The sequence below is a fragment of the Periplaneta americana genome, chromosome 16 (assembly GCF_040183065.1).
Source record: "Periplaneta americana isolate PAMFEO1 chromosome 16, P.americana_PAMFEO1_priV1, whole genome shotgun sequence".
Classification (NCBI taxonomy): Eukaryota; Metazoa; Arthropoda; class Insecta; order Blattodea; family Blattidae; genus Periplaneta; species Periplaneta americana.
In genome coordinates, this window is record NC_091132.1 from 112,604,108 (window position 1) to 112,622,797 (window position 18,690).

The following is an 18,690-nucleotide window of genomic DNA, read 5'->3' on the forward strand; positions in this document are numbered from 1 at the left end:
AATCTCAATTTTCAGGTTAGCAAGTTTTGCAAAAACAGTCCTCAATTATTTATCTTAGTAACTTGCTTTACTAATACATGAAGGTATATCTTGTGCACTTTATCATCAGGAAATACGTAATGGAAATCAAATTTATTTAGGTTAGCTAAAATCTGATAAAATATGTTTTAAGACTTTTATTATATTGATTATCTAGCTTCATGGCGTCCGAGATATGAAGAAACAGACAGTAAAACCGAGTGTCTTTGGTCAAGATTTGTATGATTGTCACTTGGGCGAAAAATTGATTTCTGCCAGTGATGAAGTACATTGCCTTAGCTATCTTCAAAATAACCCAACTGTATTGCTTGCAAAGGCATATTATGATCTTTCTGAATTAGTAATGGGATTGGATACATTTGAGATGTGCTACAATCTGGAAAACCCTCTTCTGAGAAAGATCTCAGATGGATACTGTATTCCTTCGGAATGTGTATCTTTAAACAAAGTAGAAACGCCATTCACAAATGCAATTCTTGCAGACAACTATACTTGTCTCACGATAAGAGCTAAAACTACAACATCAATGAATGACATGTACAGACAGGTATTGTATTTATTTAAGTTTATTTACTTTATAACGTATAAAAATTTTTCTTGATCTTAAACATTCTGATAGTAACATGATTCTTTTTTATAGAAAGGTGTACTTTTTCCTAATTATTCAAAGGCATTAAATAAAAATAAAAAATATTTAATTTACATGGTTTTTATCAGTGATTATATTATTAGTGAGACAACATTTATGTCTCACTGCCTTTAGCCAGTATAATTATTTGTACTCTCTATCCCATAATAGGCTTGTTCCAGAATAGATGTTATCAATCGGATTTTTATGGTGTTAGAAAATTATGATGAAGCAAAGGAAATCTTACGCAATATTTATGAAATAAATAAAACATTTCTTGGTCCATCTATTATTGGTACGGATTTGGCCAAAACTGAACCTAATGGGAAACAGATGATGATAAAGAAGTCTATTCTAGAACTGTTACACAAAATGGAGAAAAAGAAGGTGAGTTCTCTGAAAAACATCGTAACCTGAAATATTGATAGAAAGGAAGCAAACTTCAAAAAGAATTTCCACACACCTTGTCAAGCACAGGAATCCCAGACGTCGCATTTTCGGCAAAATTATAGAACAAGTGTCTGACTTTTCATATTTAGGAAGTGTATTTGCAGAACATAAGAGTGATATTGATATTAAATTACAAAAATGTAATAAATTGAACGGTATAATACAAATACATTTTAGTAAACAAATGATGACTAGGGACCGGATTTTTATGTAATATCAATGTGTGAAATATGTACATATTTATGGAAGGAAAATAACCTGAATATGTACCAAAATATGTAAAATCATGAAAATATTTAATATCAATATCTGGCAGGTATAGGATAGATAAGACTCTCCAGTTGTGATTTCATAGAGCACCAGACTTTTTTACCGCACACTTGACACATTACTATTTTTCCATCTGTAGTGAAAGTTCGTACATCGAAATCTATGATTTTATTTTTGTCGTTAAGGTTGAAGATACAGGGGCCATTTTAGTTGGTTATAAGCAGTAGATAAACTCACTTACACTTTATACTGTAAGTACTAAAGCTAGAGAACTGAGTGAAATGAATGACACAACAGTACTGCAAGCACTGTTTTTCTTTACTGGATTAGGAGAAAATAAGAGGAGATGTGGGGCACATGCATTTTAGCTGCTTCCTGTAAGAAACAAAGTACCTACTAAAACCTCAAACTACAGGCATTTATAAACTGTTGTTTGAAAAGTGACATTCCTATCTCATTCAGAAGGGTATGATTATTCCAGCCGAGAACCATACTTTCTAATTGCTCGGAAAATCCCATTTACTTATAGGCCTACTAAATTTAAAGTAAAGAGGTCAAGCGTACCCTGAAAAGCTATATATTTTAATCGTTCAACATCTTTCCAGTTTGTTCCTTCACTTCAGCTTCTTTTCAAAAGTTGGTTACTTTATTGCGACTCATGTCATACTTGACACGGGTTTCGCATGAAAGGATTAGGAAAAGGGTGGGTAAGGTTGCAAATTGCATGGGAACGGCTTATTAAGACGTGTGCAAAACAATTATTATAGTTCGAGACAAATCATGTTGTCCTCGTTCCACTCCACCGCATGAAGGCAACACTACTTTCTGAGTGATTTTTACAAGTTAGTCGTATGAGAAAGGTTGCCTTTTGTTCACCAATATTTACAGTGGGTGGTAGGGGGTGAGTGCCTCTAATACTTCCTGGAACTAAGGACGTTATGTTTCGTCTCGAAATATATCCTTTCTTGGGTAGGTAAGAAGGCTTTTTAAATCTGTGTATTTCAAATTGTTAACTTCCCCAGTAGAAGTCCCCCCCCCCTTTTTAGAGAAGTAAAAGTGAATAAAACCACTAAATATGTAGATTTATGTAATACCAAGCCATAATATGTAATGTGGGGTAAATACGTAAAAATATTAGTATCAAATTTTAATATATTAATGGTAATTACAAGATTTGCAAAGATTTGTTATTTACAGTATATACGTTTAGGTTGAAAGGAATATAATATGTAATTACATAAAAATCCGGTCCCTAATGATGACAGACACTAAATTAAGATTACATAACATTGCATCAAAATCTGCTCTCAAATATGGAAGTGAAATTTGGATTTTAAATAACAGAAACTCTCATAAACTTGAAGTAGCCCAAATGCGTTTCTTGCGATCATTGTTAGGAGTCACTAGATTAGACCACCAAAGGAATATTGTCATCAGAGAAAAACTTGGAGTACCCAGTTTAACAGAGGGAATAACAAGATACCAACAAGAATGGAAACAGCATCTACGGAGAATGGAAAGAACTAGACTCCCAAAATTAGCATTCCAGTACGCTCCAACAGGATATCGTGATCAAGGATGACCAAAACACCGGTGGAAAGACCAAGACCATCTTCGCTAGGTTCACCATCACAGGCCATTTTGACCTAAGACGAACCTGTTCATGATGATGATGATTATTATTAATAAAATTATTAAAAGCTTCTATTTTTGCTGCATTTACGTACTTCTTTGTACAATTTTGCAGTCTTTTTTATCTTCCAATTTCTAATATCATTGTCCGATTTAGTATTTTCAGCTTTCTCTCGTGCTGCATCTGTGGGCGATTGCAAATCTGAAGTCGGTAACAGCATTTACTATCTTACCACCAACTTCTCTTTCTGTGTCAGTAACAATATTCACTATTGCAATGTACAGTACATAATTTATATTCCATTTCGATTACAATTTTATCCTCCTTTTTCCACCCACCTGCTGGTAACAATAGTTACCAGCTTCGTATTTCGGGTTGGGAAGGGAATGAAAAGGGCATGTTTTTTTGTAATTCTTAAGCAGTAGTGGCTAGGCGTAAAAAAGTTAGGTGAAGTGCTAGTCACATACCATACGCATGAACAGTTTTACCAAGATAATTAGTGGGCCTACTATTCGTAAACTGCGTACAATTTTACTAGTTCTAGAACACATGCAAACAAGAAAATTAATTTATTTCAGGACTCATCTAATTTCTTGCATGCCAAGTCAACCCTCCTATCTTTTAGTGATGTAGCATTCCGAGTGAAATTTTCAATATTTTCAAACAGAAAAGCTTCTTTCATCAGAAGAATTTTTTTAAATTTTTTTATACAACTTCTCTGTTTTCTTAGCACGTTTTAAAACAAAGAACAAATGGAACTGTAGGTCGTCCAGAATTTAAAACATTTTTTATCCTCATATTTAAGTCTACAAAACAGCATTTCTAATCAATTACAAACTGAGTCACTTTCGGGATATATATTTCGCACTCGTTTATCAATATTTTCTATGTACCGTACTTGTACCTAATCATTTTTTGTATAATAGCACTATAGTGATTAAACATAAAATATACACTATGATGTAGGATTAATACACTATATACACTTGTCACTAATACAACCTAAATACATTAAATAATAAGTTAATATATACGTACACACTATTAAATTACATGTGTACATTTACGCATGCGTTAAACTTTCAAATACAAGAGCTGGAACAAAACTGGCAAGCTCATGAGAAGAAATAATACACGCCACGGAAAACAACTTAAACTTTGCGAATGTATGTGGGGTGTATTCCTGATAAAATAACATAAAGCCAGCTAATTTACCGCACCAGGAGTGGCTGCTTGGACACAGAGAATAAGAATACTATTCTCGAGTCAGGTAGTACATACTGTAAAATTTAATGGCCCTTGAACAATAGCCCACTGTCTTGGAGATCAGCTTCAACCCTTCTCTGTTATTAGCACCGTTAGATCTGCAAACTGGTTACTCCACCTACAACAAGTTTGACAGTTCTCTATAACTGAAAGACTCAGAAACACACTTCACTCATACAATTTTTCTTTAGTGGGTGACGTCATGTTACCATGGAAACCAAGTGCTGTATGAGAATGGGAACCCAAATAATTTCAAATTTATATATCTTCTCACCATTCGTGAGCTGCCACAAGGGAAAAAAGAGTACTTAACCATAGGAATTTTTACAAGTTCATGAAAAACCATTGATTTTGTTTTAACAATGAAATTCCTACAAGTACATAACTGCAAATAATTTTTTTTTTTTTAGATTAATGAAAATATACCTATTTTTAGAAAAGTAAGTGTTACAAAAAAGTAAAGAATGCTACTGAACTTAGTTTGATTTCGAATATAGGCCTAGGTGATTCTTCAGGAGAGCAATTGACCCTTTCAATGCAGCTAAGGTTACAATTGGAATAATAAGTAGATGTAGGTATTCCAAGCCTCTTAAACACATCTTTCATGAAGAGAGTAGCGGTACCTCTTGCTCCAACCAGAAGTCCGATTACTTCAAGCTCTTTTAGCTGGTATTTTTTGAGGTAATAGGGAATGGTAGGATTGTAGATATTCTTTTTTTCATTATCCACTTCTGCTGGCTATTCCTCATCCATTTTGAAACGCACAGTGGGATCAATTATGTATCCAGATCTTGTAGATTCCTTGAAAGCTATGATATCTATGCGCCATGTACTGCCAGTGACGGAGAGACCGTGTACTTCTTCAAAGGTGTTGTAATTGGCATGTTTAAGGGCAGTGGCTGTAATTGATCGTACTTGGTGGTGTCTAGCGTTTTGCAGAGCTTCGCCGTGCGGACAGGATCCCAGGACGTGTGCAAGAGTTTCAACCTCGTTGTGGCAATGCCTACAATGGTTGTCCTGAGATCTTCCCGGCACAGCACATACTGCAGCAACATTTCCAACCATTTTAATGCCATTGCGCCATTCACTGTTGGAGAGTCCTTCATGTTTACAAATCCATTTGTTGGCACCAGGATATTGTTTAAATAAAACTACGCCTTTCCCTTTCTGTGGATGACGACACCAAATATCAAATTCTCTGTTCCTCAGAAGGTTACGAATCTTTGTAACATTTAAGAAATGTTCATCCTTATGAAATAAGGCATCTTCTGGAACAATGTTCAGAGATTGGGCACATCTAATGCTCTCCTCATGAATCTGACGTGTTTGTATGATGTATGGGTTTTGAGATTTGTACAGTATTGTAAGTCCAATAGACACTGCTTGGCGCTCGTAACAGTTGACATTATTCAGCGGACGGTTATAGGTACTATTTATACAACTAAACACTGTTCAAAAAGACTGAAAAGAAAACTTTTTTTTTATTTAAAAAATATGGTAACGGTAATAATTAGAATTAATTATTAATACGGGATAAAATTGTGTTTTACACGTAAACAGGTGAAGTGACACTTCACCTACTTCACCTGAATAACGCCCCTGCTCTTAAGGTATGAAATGTGTTATATGTGTTCTTTTATTCTGTTCAACAGATTATAAGGTAAGCAGTTGATACTTACTGGGTTTTAAATGGAAATGTATGTACTGAAATTGTAAATATAAATTAAACATAACGAGTTTATTATTAATACTCTTCAAGCAAATAAATGCGAAAGAATTAAGGTACGTAATACGTGTAGGCTCAAATAGAAGGAATCCGGACTTGGCAATCTTTCCACTTTCCGAAATTAGTTGAAAGGAATGTAATATTGTTTTCTTAATCCTATTTCTTTGAATTACGTCCGTCTTCGGACCTACAGAGAGTAATACAACCGTGTTTTATATAGATGAATCTAATATTGAAACATACAATTAGCTGTGTGTCTTTTAATATCGCAATATTCAGACAAACTACCGGTACACATGTTTCATATTAATAAGCAGGAAAAGGTTTTTATTTGGTATCATGGACATCATCTGTAGTAATTTAATGGAGCCAAGATAACCTGGTACACAGCATGTTTTGGCCCTGGTTTTCTGTGACATGCTGGAATCGTAGGAAACAATGTTGCGATATTTCTTATATCCCTAATAAATAACACATAATTTATTTAATTCTTTTGCATTTGTTTTCTTGCAGCATATCAGTCATTTCACCTTACATTAAGCTCAGTGATAGTATGTGAAAACTACATCACAATAATTCTCGTTATGTTTAATGTGGTATTTATAATTTCATTAAATACATTTTCATTTAGGCTATATAATCACCAGTAAGTATGTATTAACTGCTTACCTGATATTTTGTTGAACAGATTAAAAAACACATTAACAAAAGATGTGAATAGTACTATATTCTGCTGGTACTGTGGTCAGTGAACTCGAACGTTAAAATTTGAATTTAAAATGAAAATATGTTGTTGTTGTTTTCTAATGCCAGGCGTTTGACAATAAAGTCATTTGACCTCTTGCACTCCAATATTTTTCAAAGATATTATCATGACCAGCCAATGAAGCACAGATTTTTACGTGTTCCGAATCCATTTCTTGGTTTGAGTTGCACAATGGGCAGTTAGGGGACTGATATATTCCAATTCTATGCAGGTGTTTAGCCAAACAATTATGGCCTGTTGCCAATCTAAATGCAGCTACAGACGATTTTCGTGGTAAATCGGGAATTAACTGTGGATTTTGATGCAGAGAGTTCCATTTTTTCCCTTGGGATTGTGTTATCAAATTGTGTTTGTTGAAGTCTAAGTATGTAGATTTAATAAATCTCTTCACAGAGTAATACGTAGATTTAGTAACAGGTCTGTAAGTAGCAATGCTGCCCTTCTTTGCTAAAGCATCCGCACTCTCGTTTCCCAGGATTCCACAATGGGATGGTATCCATTGGAATACAATTCTTTTATTGAGTGATATTAATTGAGAGAGCATTTTAGTTATTTCTGCTGTTTGAGATGAAGGTGTGCGTTTAGAGACGATTGATAGAATAGTTGCTTTGGAGTCTGACAATATAACTGCATTCCTAAATTTATTGATGTGGCATAGAAGATTCCTGAGACATTCACTTATTGCAATGATTTCACCATCAAAACTTGTTGTTCCATATCCAAGTGATCTATAAAGTGAGAAGAGACAGCACGTAACACCTGCACCGACAACTTGTTCTCTGGAGATCAAGGATCCGTCGGTGTATAAATGAAGCCAGTTTTGTGATGGGGACCTAATATTAATTGTCTCTAAAGACAATTGTTTCAGTATTTCGGTGTTTACTTCTGATTTCAGTATTTCTTCTGTTAAATTTAGATTATACTCTATATTTAATAGAGTTAAAGGGTTTGGTTTAATTTGTAAGTTTTCTTTTAAATTCGGGATATTGATTTTCTGTTTTAATTCTTGAACAATGGATATGAAACTTTTTTGAGTTTTCAATCTACAGAGAGGACTGTATGAATGCCATTTGTTTCCTGGTAATCTGATAAGTTTTTCATATTGAATCAGTGCTTTTTCTTCTATTGTCATTTTGATACTGTTAATATTAGTGAGGAATCTCATAGAATCTATTGGAGTTGTTTTGATTCCACCAGTAATGAGTCTGAGAGCTGGTTTTGAACATATTCTATGTCGTTTATGAAAGGTGAAGTAATTAAAATTTCTCCGCAGTATGTCAGCACTGGCTGTATAAACATTTCGTATGTAGCGTTCAAAGTATTCCTAGAGCATCCCCATTTCTTTCCTGCTAGTCTTTTTAGAAAGAAGAATGTTTTATGAGCTTTTCCAGAAATGTATTTCAAATAGTTGCTCCATGTTAACTTACTATCGAAAATAACTCCAAGATATTTGGATTCATACGTCCTAGGAAGGTGTTGGCCATTGTATTGGATATTGAATTCTCTTTCTTTTTTACCGAGTGAAAATATTTGGTAGTTACTTTTGCTTAAATTGAGTATCATCAAATTTGATGTATTCCATTCATGTAGTTGATTTAGAGCTTTAAGAGCAGAATTCTGAATTTTGTCTCTATGTCTATAAGATCCGGAAGTCCACAAAACTAGATCATCTGCAAATAGTGCTGTTTTCATGTTTGATTCCTCTAATAGGGAGGGTAAGTCATTTATATAAATATTGAATAAAGTTGTGCTGAGGACAGTGCCCTGAGGTAGACCTCGATATGTTTGTCTGTAACTAGAAAGTGAATTATTGAATTTAATGGCAATGAATCTTTGACTAAGGAATTCTGATATCCATCTGAACATATTGCTGGAGATACCTAATTTCTGGAGTTTTAGTAATAATTTATTTCTCCAAACAGAGTCATATGCTAACTGGAAGTCAATAAATATTGCCAAGGTCTCTTCTTTCTTGTTAAAACTATCTTTTGTTTCTTGGCCGAGGCATATGACTTGTTCATTGGTAGAGTGTAGTTGTCGAAAGCTGGCTTGTCTTGGTGATAAAAGATTTTGGGATTCTAAATACCAAGTTAATCTGTTGGAGATCATGGACTCCATGGTTTTTGCAATCATGCTTAATAGTGCTCTTGGTCGATAACTATTAACTTCATGAGCAGGTTTCCTTTTTTTGTAAATTGGTACAATGATTGCTTTTTTCCAAGCTGCAGGAATTGAGGTGTTCCGTGATAAATTGAAAATGGATAAAAGTACAGACTTGGCTTTTTCCCCCAGATGTTTAAAAAATTCGGAATGAATGTTGTCGGGGCCAGGAGATTTCTTGGTTTTTAAATTTTGTATAGCTATAGTTAATTCTTTGGAAGTAAAATTTTGATGAAATATTTCAGGTTTTGTACTAGTAATATAGTTTTTATTATTTTTATGTAATTCTCTTTTGATAAATTTGTCAGTTTTTTTGATATTGGGATGTAATCTGTGAGAGTTTGAGTAATGTTTATTAAATGGATTTGCTATATCTCTACTATCTGTTAGTGTTTTGTTATTATGAATAATAGTTTGGCTAGTATTTTCCTGTGTATTGGAAATGTTCTTCAGAAATTTATATGTTTTAGCGCTATCGGTTCTGTAATTAATATTTTCAGTAAATTTATTGAAACTGTTCTTTTTTGCTGTTATGTTTGTCTTTTTAAGAATGGCAGTCTTCTTCCTCCAGTCTTGAGTATCTTCTGGTGTTTTGCTATGTTCTGCTTTGGTTCTTGCTTTATCTCTATCTCGTTTCAATAAATTCAGGTTTTCTGTCCAGAATGGTGTGTATTTTTTTGGTTTGCCTCGTGGAATGTGCTTTTTTGCAATTTTAAGAAGAGATTCACAGAAATATTTGTTCAATCTATCTGAGTTTGTATTTTCCATTAGTGGTGTGTTGACCTTGAGGTGTTCGTCGAGTTCAGTTGTAAAGAGTTTCCAATTCGTTTTCTTAAAGTTCCATGTTGCTTTGTTATTGTAGGGTTCTTTTCTTCGGTTGGTGGAGATGGATAGAAGCAATGATGACTCTATGGCCAGATCCAGGGTCTTCAATTATTTTTGTCTTGGTTTCGTGATGGATATCTGATGTTACTAGTAATAAGTCTGGATTTGTACCAGAACCAGAATAATGAATGAAATTAGGGGGATCTTCTTTTCCGTAGACAAGTTCTGCGGTTGTAGTATTTAGGAGGTCCACGATCATTTTTCCAGGTTGGTTTACATTATCGTAACCCCAAAGTTGGGAGTGGGCTTTAAAGTCACTAATTATGATAGTTTTAGGTTGTATATCAAACAAAGTTAGATCAAGGGGATTATTAGGTGGGTTATAGGCACTGTAGATTTTGAAATGTTGTTGATTTTTCCATACTTCAATTTTTATTAGTTCTAATTTGTCTTGATTATCCATTTCTTTTATGATTTGAAAATTTGCAATTAATTTCTTTGATGTATCTGCGAGAATTCCACTACTGATCTGTCTACCTTTGGGTAACAGTTTCATATTAAAACCTTTAAAATTAAAATATTTTAATTGGTCAGCATTAAAGTTTGCTTCTTGAATAAGGAAGATGTCTATATTATTATCTGAGAGTATAGTGGCTAGTTCAGTCTTCTTGGCTGATGTTATACCACCAGCATTCCATTGTAAGATGTTTAGTTGATTCTGTACCATTAAAGTAGTCCCAGCCCGGAGATCCGATTGGGGGACTATTTTAGCTCCAGATAATTTTACCTTAATGGTACTCATTTCATACTGGAGCGGTTAAATGGCAAGTTGTAGCCGATTTAAGTGAACACCATATTTTAACGTTTTGGTGGCTACTTCATTCACACACAACCCCCAGAATGTCTGGAGGACCACACCTGCTGTTGGTCGACAGGTCCATTGGACCTAGCTGGGAGATCTTGTTGATCACCAGTTTTCCCTCCTTAAGCCACTGGAGGACGATTTTAGTGCCATAGCAGGTCAGCACTAGGAACAGAAAAGTAGAAAGAGGAGGAAGGAAAGGGAAATGAACCCCTAGGCCTCGAATGCTCTAATGCCGTCGGGATCGAAGAAAGTAAGAGTTGAGTCAGAGGACTGGATAGGAAAGGATGAAGAGGGAATTAGGTATTGGATAGAGGAAAATTATACCAAATTCAGTCATTAACTCATCAAGCTGACCAGTGCTAATGGATGAGTAGCCCCTCCCTTTAGTTCAGCTCGTAAAATTATGCTTACTAACAACTGCACCACGGGAAGGTAGGGATGGGACATTGGGTATTTGTCCAGGTTGGTTCCTTAAAGTCTTCAATGGGAAGGATTAATGGCTCTCCCCCCTGTATCCGACAGATACCCTTTTGCAGCCAAAATGAAAATATGGTCGTTCATGTTTGGAGCAGAATTCGATTTGTTTGCCATCTACTGAGAAATTATTGAAGGAACGATCAATTATTGAAGACAGACTCCGTTAGATGTCTCTCTATTTCATGTATGAAATCTTCCAATGAGAGTTGCACCCCCCCTGACTAAAAGCTGTCATTAAAATGAAATATAATTAGGATTCATGGATATACAAAATACATTTCACAGTTTCACACTCAGGGGAGCCAGAATCTCTGTTGTGTTGCTACAATCAGCAATTCTACCTGAATGGTGTCTGTGGCTGAAGCTCTAGCATGCTGGTTTTCACATACAAAAAGAAAGCACTTACAGTACTACCTAAATGCTCCAGTCAGGTGGTCCAGGTAGGATTTCCGGCCAGATCAGCATGGGTTCTGTGATTGATGAAGCAGATGTTTAGAGGTCTTTTCTCAGGATACTCCTGTTTCCATAATTCCACCAACACCTCCATTTTCCTTTCATCTATCATCTATCTACAGTTTCTGATGCTGATATAGAAGGATTCAGGGCTACAGATACTAGCTTACTGTACAGCCCAGTTACTTTATGGTGACAGCTCATTGACGTGAGAGAGAAGAAGGTTCGAGTGTGGAAGGGAGACCGATCCGAGACAGAGCGAGGGTTTCTAGATGGAGGGAGGGAAATACAGTCATATTAGAAATGAAGTCTCATGTTGCTCTCTCGCACGTTGCAACGTCTGCATAATTCTGAGCTCCAGTCACTATGTTCACTTCATACTCGGAAAAATGGTCCAATGAAATCCTAATTTTAAATTAACTTTCCTCCAAGTCGAGATACCTCCTTGAAAGTCGATAATCTTTCAATTTCAATAATTTTTTTTTTGAGTGTGGGCCTCTGTTTCTGTGAAATTTAATATAGAACTCGTGTATGGTTCGTCTTATGAGAGCCTCATTAAAGTTGTCCACAGTTGATTTTGGTGCCGATCGATATCTTACTTTACGTGGAGCCCTGAAGAAAGCAGAAGTCCAGGAATCAATGTCTTTAGTCTCCCTTATTATTTGGCTAACACTGCTCTCGGGCACAGTGGTAACCTCTGCTACAGGTTTTCCAACACTTGTTACATTTTTTCTTCCGAAGCTATCTTCATAAAGCGCTACACATTGCTCACGAATTCTCGCGACTGCGAATACAATACCCGACCTTTGAGTTTGCTTCTAACAGGCAGCATTTTCACAAACAGAAAATAGTAGTGAATCTAGACAATATACTACACACTAAACAATACAAAACAGAAACACTACAACTATTTAAGTAACTAAATGAAATGTACGTAACAAACACACTAAATTGCAACACACAAGACAGTGGTGGTGTAGTACATCCTTAGCGCGACTGTACACCCACACTAACGCTCCCGAGATGTGACCGCTAGTGCAGCCAGGGGAAGACTAAAAGGAACACCCCTTCGAACAATCAGTGAACTCGCCCAAAGCACTGTGTTGCCAGGCCGGAGCTGTCACCATAAAGTAACTGGCCTGTACTCATCTGGGGATGGAACTGAATCTGCTAGAACTGAAGCAAGATGTCTCACTTGTAAGCATCGGATTCACAAATGCCATCCAGACCACCTGTCTGACTTGGACAATCGTAGCATATATAAGCAGCACAATGAGACAAAGTGAGCAAAAGTGCAGGGATCCAACCTAGTCCGACTTTTGAAAACTTAAGCCAAGCCAAACCATCTAAATAGTGAGATTGTGTTAATACTAGTACTGTAATGTTAAAAGTATAGCGATTTTATGTTTAGAATTGTGTTTAAAAATTACATTGTGTTTATTAATTGTGCATTTTAATGCAGGCAGCACCTATGACGGAGACCTTGGCATCTGAACCTTCTACACATGAGAGTAAAATGGTTACTGACAAAATTCCTTCACATGAAACAGATCCTACTTCGCAATATAAAAAGAAAGCACTTACAGGTTTCGTTATTGACAACTTCGACAAAATCATCATCTTCATAGAAGGTGAAATGAATGGCTCTCTACAGATAATCTGGAGTACTGTCATGACTCTACCAAGAGAGAAGGGCTATCTCCTGCATGACAGTAGCCTCGTATTTGAGAATCGACTCTATGCAGACTTCATTTCATATGGAGGTTTCCACGTGGTTAATCTCAGGGCTCCATTGAATATGTACCTGGCCAATCCAAAAACATACATGGAAGGAAATATTCCCGTGCACACCTGGAAGGTAATGTAATGATTATTATTCATGTGTGTGTGTGTGTGTATGCGATTGCACAAGCTAATGTGTGTATCCAATGCCTACCCACTTCACTTGTGTGATTCGGGTTCTGCATACTGCTGGTAGATGGTAGAACTGTGACTCATTTTTCAAGTTGCACACTACTCCGGTGGGCCACTCTGTGCATGATGTGTATCTGTAAAGAGTTGTGTCGTGTACTGGGGTCAGTGTGACATGCATTTCTATCACCGCAGTCTCTGTTTCCACTGCCATTACCATCTACCTTCCATTATAAATCTTGCGAGAATTATGAATCAACATGACATGCTTGGTCATGTACTTAGCATGACGCAAACACTACTTATGACTGCACTAGACAAGGACGTGCATTTCTATCACCACAGCCTCTGTTTCCACTGCCGTTACCATCGACCTTCTGTTACAAATCTTGCGAGAATTATTGAGGCGCTCTCGGCCTATCTAGTCTTGTTGGTTGGAATACAAGACAAATAAATAACAAAAATAACCATGCCACGAATCGTTATGGAGATGGCAATCTGCTTGTCAAGGTAGTTGAGTAACAACACACACATTCCCTCAATAAAAACATTTATTGAGAATACACACAAATAATAAGGTTGTAACTTCGTCCCATAGAAAATATCTTCGTGACTGAGAATATTCGTTAATCAATAAACAGACGGTTACCTTACATTCGTAGGCACTTCACATATAGCTCACTCATAACCAATACTGAAAACACACATGGAAACCGTTACAAACAGGTTGGTCACCCCTCACCCTCGACGCAACAATGTATTCCTCCATTTTTGATTTCTAGAACATTCTCACAAATCATGTTCTGGTGCAATAACAAACCAAACAGAAATAAACTAAATCGCAAATCCCGTGGGTGTTTGCCGTTGGCTTAATGTCCCATCACAGCTTGTAATAAATACTGCACAAAACTAATATCCGCCGTTATATAATCCGAGTTGACTCCATACTTCCCAGAACAGATCCTCGAACCAGGTTCGATATCCGTGCTTTTCTGAGGCTCACTTTCCACACGTATTTCTTCCGCGATCCAATCGCAGTTCACACAACCCGTTCGACTCCCGATCTACATCAGAGCCCGTGCTCTACGAAATATTCACAACTGCGATCCCATCGCGAATTCCCCACAATATTCTCGTAACTGAGCCTGCCGGCACACGTCCGACCTGAATGGGTCCCTTCACCAGATTGACGTCAACAATAAACTCCACCTCGGTCTTAACCAATCAGCAAACGCAATTATAAAATATTAACTAGCCCCTTGCTAAATATTAACTTCTCCCCATCCAATGAAAAATCACAACAGCTATCATTTGAATAAAAGGAAGGAAAGAAAAAGAACTAAAGCAGAGGATACGGTAAGACAGAAAGGAGAGAGGAAGTAAGCCATCTATGAGAAGAAAAAGGAATTAACAAAAGAAAAAGATAATAAGGATAGAAAGAACAAGAGAAAATGAAAGGAAATGGTAGTGTGCCGAAACATAAACGGCACATTATGAATCAACATGACATTCTTGGTCATGTACTTAGCATGACGCAGACATTACTTATGACTGCACTAGACAAGGACATGCATTTCTATCACCACAGTCTCTGTTTCCACCGCCATTACCATCTACCTTCTGTTATAAATCTTGCGAGAATTATGAATCAACATGACATTCTTGGTCATGTACTTAGCATGACGCAAACACTACTTATGACTGCACTAGACAAGGACATGCATTTCTATCACCACAGTCTCTGTTTCCACCGCCATTACCATCTACCTTCTGTTATAAATCTTGCGAGAATTATGAATCAACATGACATTCTTGGTCATGTACTTAGCATGACGCAAACACTACTTATGACTGCACTAGGCAAGGACATGCATTTCTATCACCGCAGTCTCTGTTTCCACTGTCATTACCATCTACCTTCTGTTATAAATCTTGCGAGAATTATGAATCAACATGACATTCTTGGTCATGTACTTAGCATGACGCAAACACTACTTATGACTGCACTAGACAAGGACATGCATTTCTATCACCGCAGTCTCTGTTTCCACCGTCATTACCATCTACCTTCTGTTATAAATCTTGCGAGAATTATGAATCAACATGACATTCTTGGTCATGTACTTAGCATGACGCAAACACTACTTATGACTGCACTAGACAAGGACATGCATTTCTATCACCGCAGTCTCTGTTTCCACTGTCATTACCATCTACCTTCTGTTATAAATCTTGCGAGAATTATGAATCAACATGACATTCTTGGTCATGTACTTAGCATGACGCAAACACTACTTATGACTGCACTAGACAAGGACATGCATTTCTATTACCACAGTCTCTGTTTCCACCGCCATTACCATCTACCTTCTGTTATAAATCTTGCGAGAATTATGAATCAACATGACATTCTTGGTCATGTACTTAGCATGACGCAAACACTACTTATGACTGCACTAGGCAAGGACATGCATTTCTATCACCGCAGTCTCTGTTTCCACCGTCATTACCATCTACCTTCTGTTATAAATCTTGCGAGAATTATGAATCAACATGACATTCTTGGTCATGTACTTAGCATGACGCAAACACTACTTATGACTGCACTAGACAAGGACATGCATTTCTATCACCACAGTCTCTGTTTCCACCGTCATTACCATCTATCTTCTGTTATAAATCTTGCGAGAATTATGAATCAACATGACATTCTTGGTCATGTACTTAGCATGACGCAGAGACTACTTATGACTGTACTAGATAAAGACATGCACTTTTAAATGGATTTTTACTTCCATATGCTACTGATATGATATAGCACAGAATAGATTTGATTTACAATAATAATTTATATGATCTTAATTACATTATAATAAAGTGTTATCAAATTATGTTGCTAGGTATTAAAGCAATGTGAAACTTTATCTTTTCAGACGTTTATGAAACTTGATCTACTGTTAAAATCAAACACAATGAAAGCAGCTTCTCAAAATCAATTATTTCCAACAGTGGTAGAATTGCTGAACTTTGATAAGGAGTTTGGAATTCCTTTACATCATAAAGATGATGATGATGATGATGTAATCCTGTCTCCTGCCAACGAAGACGTTGACTATGATACAGAAGACGAATTTTATAGATATAAAATTGATGAACTTTTAGAGGAAAATGCATCCGAAACTATTTTTTCCTTTGAAGACATTATAGCTTCGCATACAGAGGAACAGGAATAATGCATATTTAGCTCATCTTTCTTGCTCTGTATACTATGTCCATATTTAAGAAATTAAGGTTCTACATTAAATTTACAAATGTATTGTCTTTCTTTGTTTTGTCGTAACATTGATACAACTGTTATTCTTAGTTTTCAGATGACTTTAAATTATTAATCGATTTACTCATATTTGTATACATTTCTTTCCTTTATGTAAATATACCGTACCAAGGTTCTTTAGATATTAAAATTTATTGCATATAAAACTGAAGTACTAAAAGTATGCAAATATTTATTTAATGATAATTTTTTACAATATACACCAGACATGAATGGAATATGGCGAATGTCAAGAGAAATAAGACTAGAGAAAACCTGCTTTTCGGCACTAGTGTCGTCTATAAGCTGCTCTTCTAGGGTCAGGTCAAATAATGGAAATTTAAGGACCTGTCACTGGAAGGGGAAAAAAGTGTAAACAAACCACAGCTGCGTACAATGAATATAATTAAGTCTGCTAGTTTCTTTTTAGTAGCAACATTCCATTACCTCTACTCCTCTCCCATTGCCCCCATTATTAACTGACTTTCGTGATCCAATGGTTAATGACACTTTATCTGTACGTTCTGAAATTATTATTCTGAGAGGAAAGGAATATGTAAGATGAGATGAAAGTTTTCCAGCATGCATATGTTGTGCGACAGTCACTTAGGTCGCAATGTTTGCTAACTGGATGGCTACTGCATTCGACTTCTGCTTATAATTATCAGTAGACTTCGTTGAATTGCCACACGCAGCATGCCATCAGGTTGCCAATGTGCGGTAGTATAGAGGAGGTGAGCGACCGCCCGGTCTTGTAGTATAAGCAGTTCATGTTGAAAGTTGTGACCGGTCCAAATAGATAGAGCAGCTACAGCTAATGTATACCTATGTAAGCACTTGTTTTTGCATTACTATGGTTGGAATAGTCAAAGCTTAACATTTGTTCAGTGCAGACAAGAATTCAATCAAACATACTACAATGAGAGTGTTGCTCTTCCAAACAATTGCCCCTGGAATACCCTTACCCCCGCAGCCAGTCTTGACCCGTTGAAAAACGTGGTTAGGTGCTGTTAATTATTATGCAGAACATTACGGCAAAATAATGGAGGTAATTGATGCATTAGATAGCACAGACATTTCCGCTGTTGCAGCTGTAAAATCATTGCCTTCTGAACAGCTATTGGAAGATATTCTGTTCATTGATTCTAATTTTAAAATCATGTCCAAAAGCATCACCCTGTTAGAATCGTCTAAACTACAACTCTCAAAAGCCCTTAATATAGTGGATAAAGTATCACAAATCATTATCCAAAATATCACTAATTTCAGAAAAAGTGAAATGTAAGTTGAGAAACATTATTGCTAAAAATTCTGCCTATTCACAACTTCATACTATAAATGATGTACTATCAGATCACAACAAGACCAAGACATCTGAAGTTGGTGTGCTAAAAAGTAGTGACTTCCCATTCTTCAAATATGCACCTATTACATCGTGTGATGTTGAACGTACATTTTCCCAAAATAAAAATTGTTTAAGTGACCATCGGAGGAGGTTACTTTGCAGTGGCTCAAAATGTACGTAACTCTTCACTGCACTGCACATACAGTATTCAAGGATGATGTGAGTATATTACATTAAATTTTAAGAGTTAATATATCTCACTACAAAATAATTGTGTATTTACATGTTTAGACATTTGCTACTTCAATGATCATTCATTATATTTCTTGAATGCAGGATACAGGTTTTATTGTAACCGCAGTATACTGCTCAGTGTTTACATCAGACGCTTACTTCATCCGTTGCACGTCCCCTTCTCATACAGTCTATACAGCATGCATAGTAAACCTTACGATTCTCGTGGCAATTCCACGAAGTCTACTTATCAGGATTTCTGACACCACCATTTTACTCAACAATGGAAATGATTTTACTGGAAGAGCTGGCACTCTCAGGATACTATA

The 18,690-nt window shown here is 36.2% G+C and overlaps 1 protein-coding gene across 1 annotated transcript; it reads left to right on the top strand.

The window, feature by feature from the left end:
- The first annotated feature begins 203 nt into the window (after window positions 1–203).
- LOC138691085 (uncharacterized) lies at window positions 204–18,201 on the top strand. Its single transcript, XM_069812787.1, has 4 exons — window positions 204–586; window positions 839–1,054; window positions 13,021–13,416; window positions 16,403–18,201. Exons 1-4 carry the CDS (start codon window positions 215–217, stop codon window positions 16,700–16,702), a joined length of 1,284 nt encoding a protein of 427 aa, XP_069668888.1. The 5' UTR covers window positions 204–214; the 3' UTR covers window positions 16,703–18,201.
- Window positions 18,202–18,690: the final 489 nt, after the last annotated feature.

What these genes read in the sequence shown, in the direction of transcription:
- LOC138691085 (XM_069812787.1), top strand. Translation starts at nt 215, where the DNA reads ATGAAGAAACAGACAGTAAAACCGAGTGTCTTTGGTCAAGATTTGTAT. An exon ending in TGAATGACATGTACAGACAG is followed by an intron (nt 587 to 838) that starts GTATTGTATTTA and finishes ATCCCATAATAG; the next exon opens with GCTTGTTCCAGAATAGATGT. An exon ending in ACAAAATGGAGAAAAAGAAG is followed by an intron (nt 1,055 to 13,020) that starts GTGAGTTCTCTG and finishes ATTTTAATGCAG; the next exon opens with GCAGCACCTATGACGGAGAC.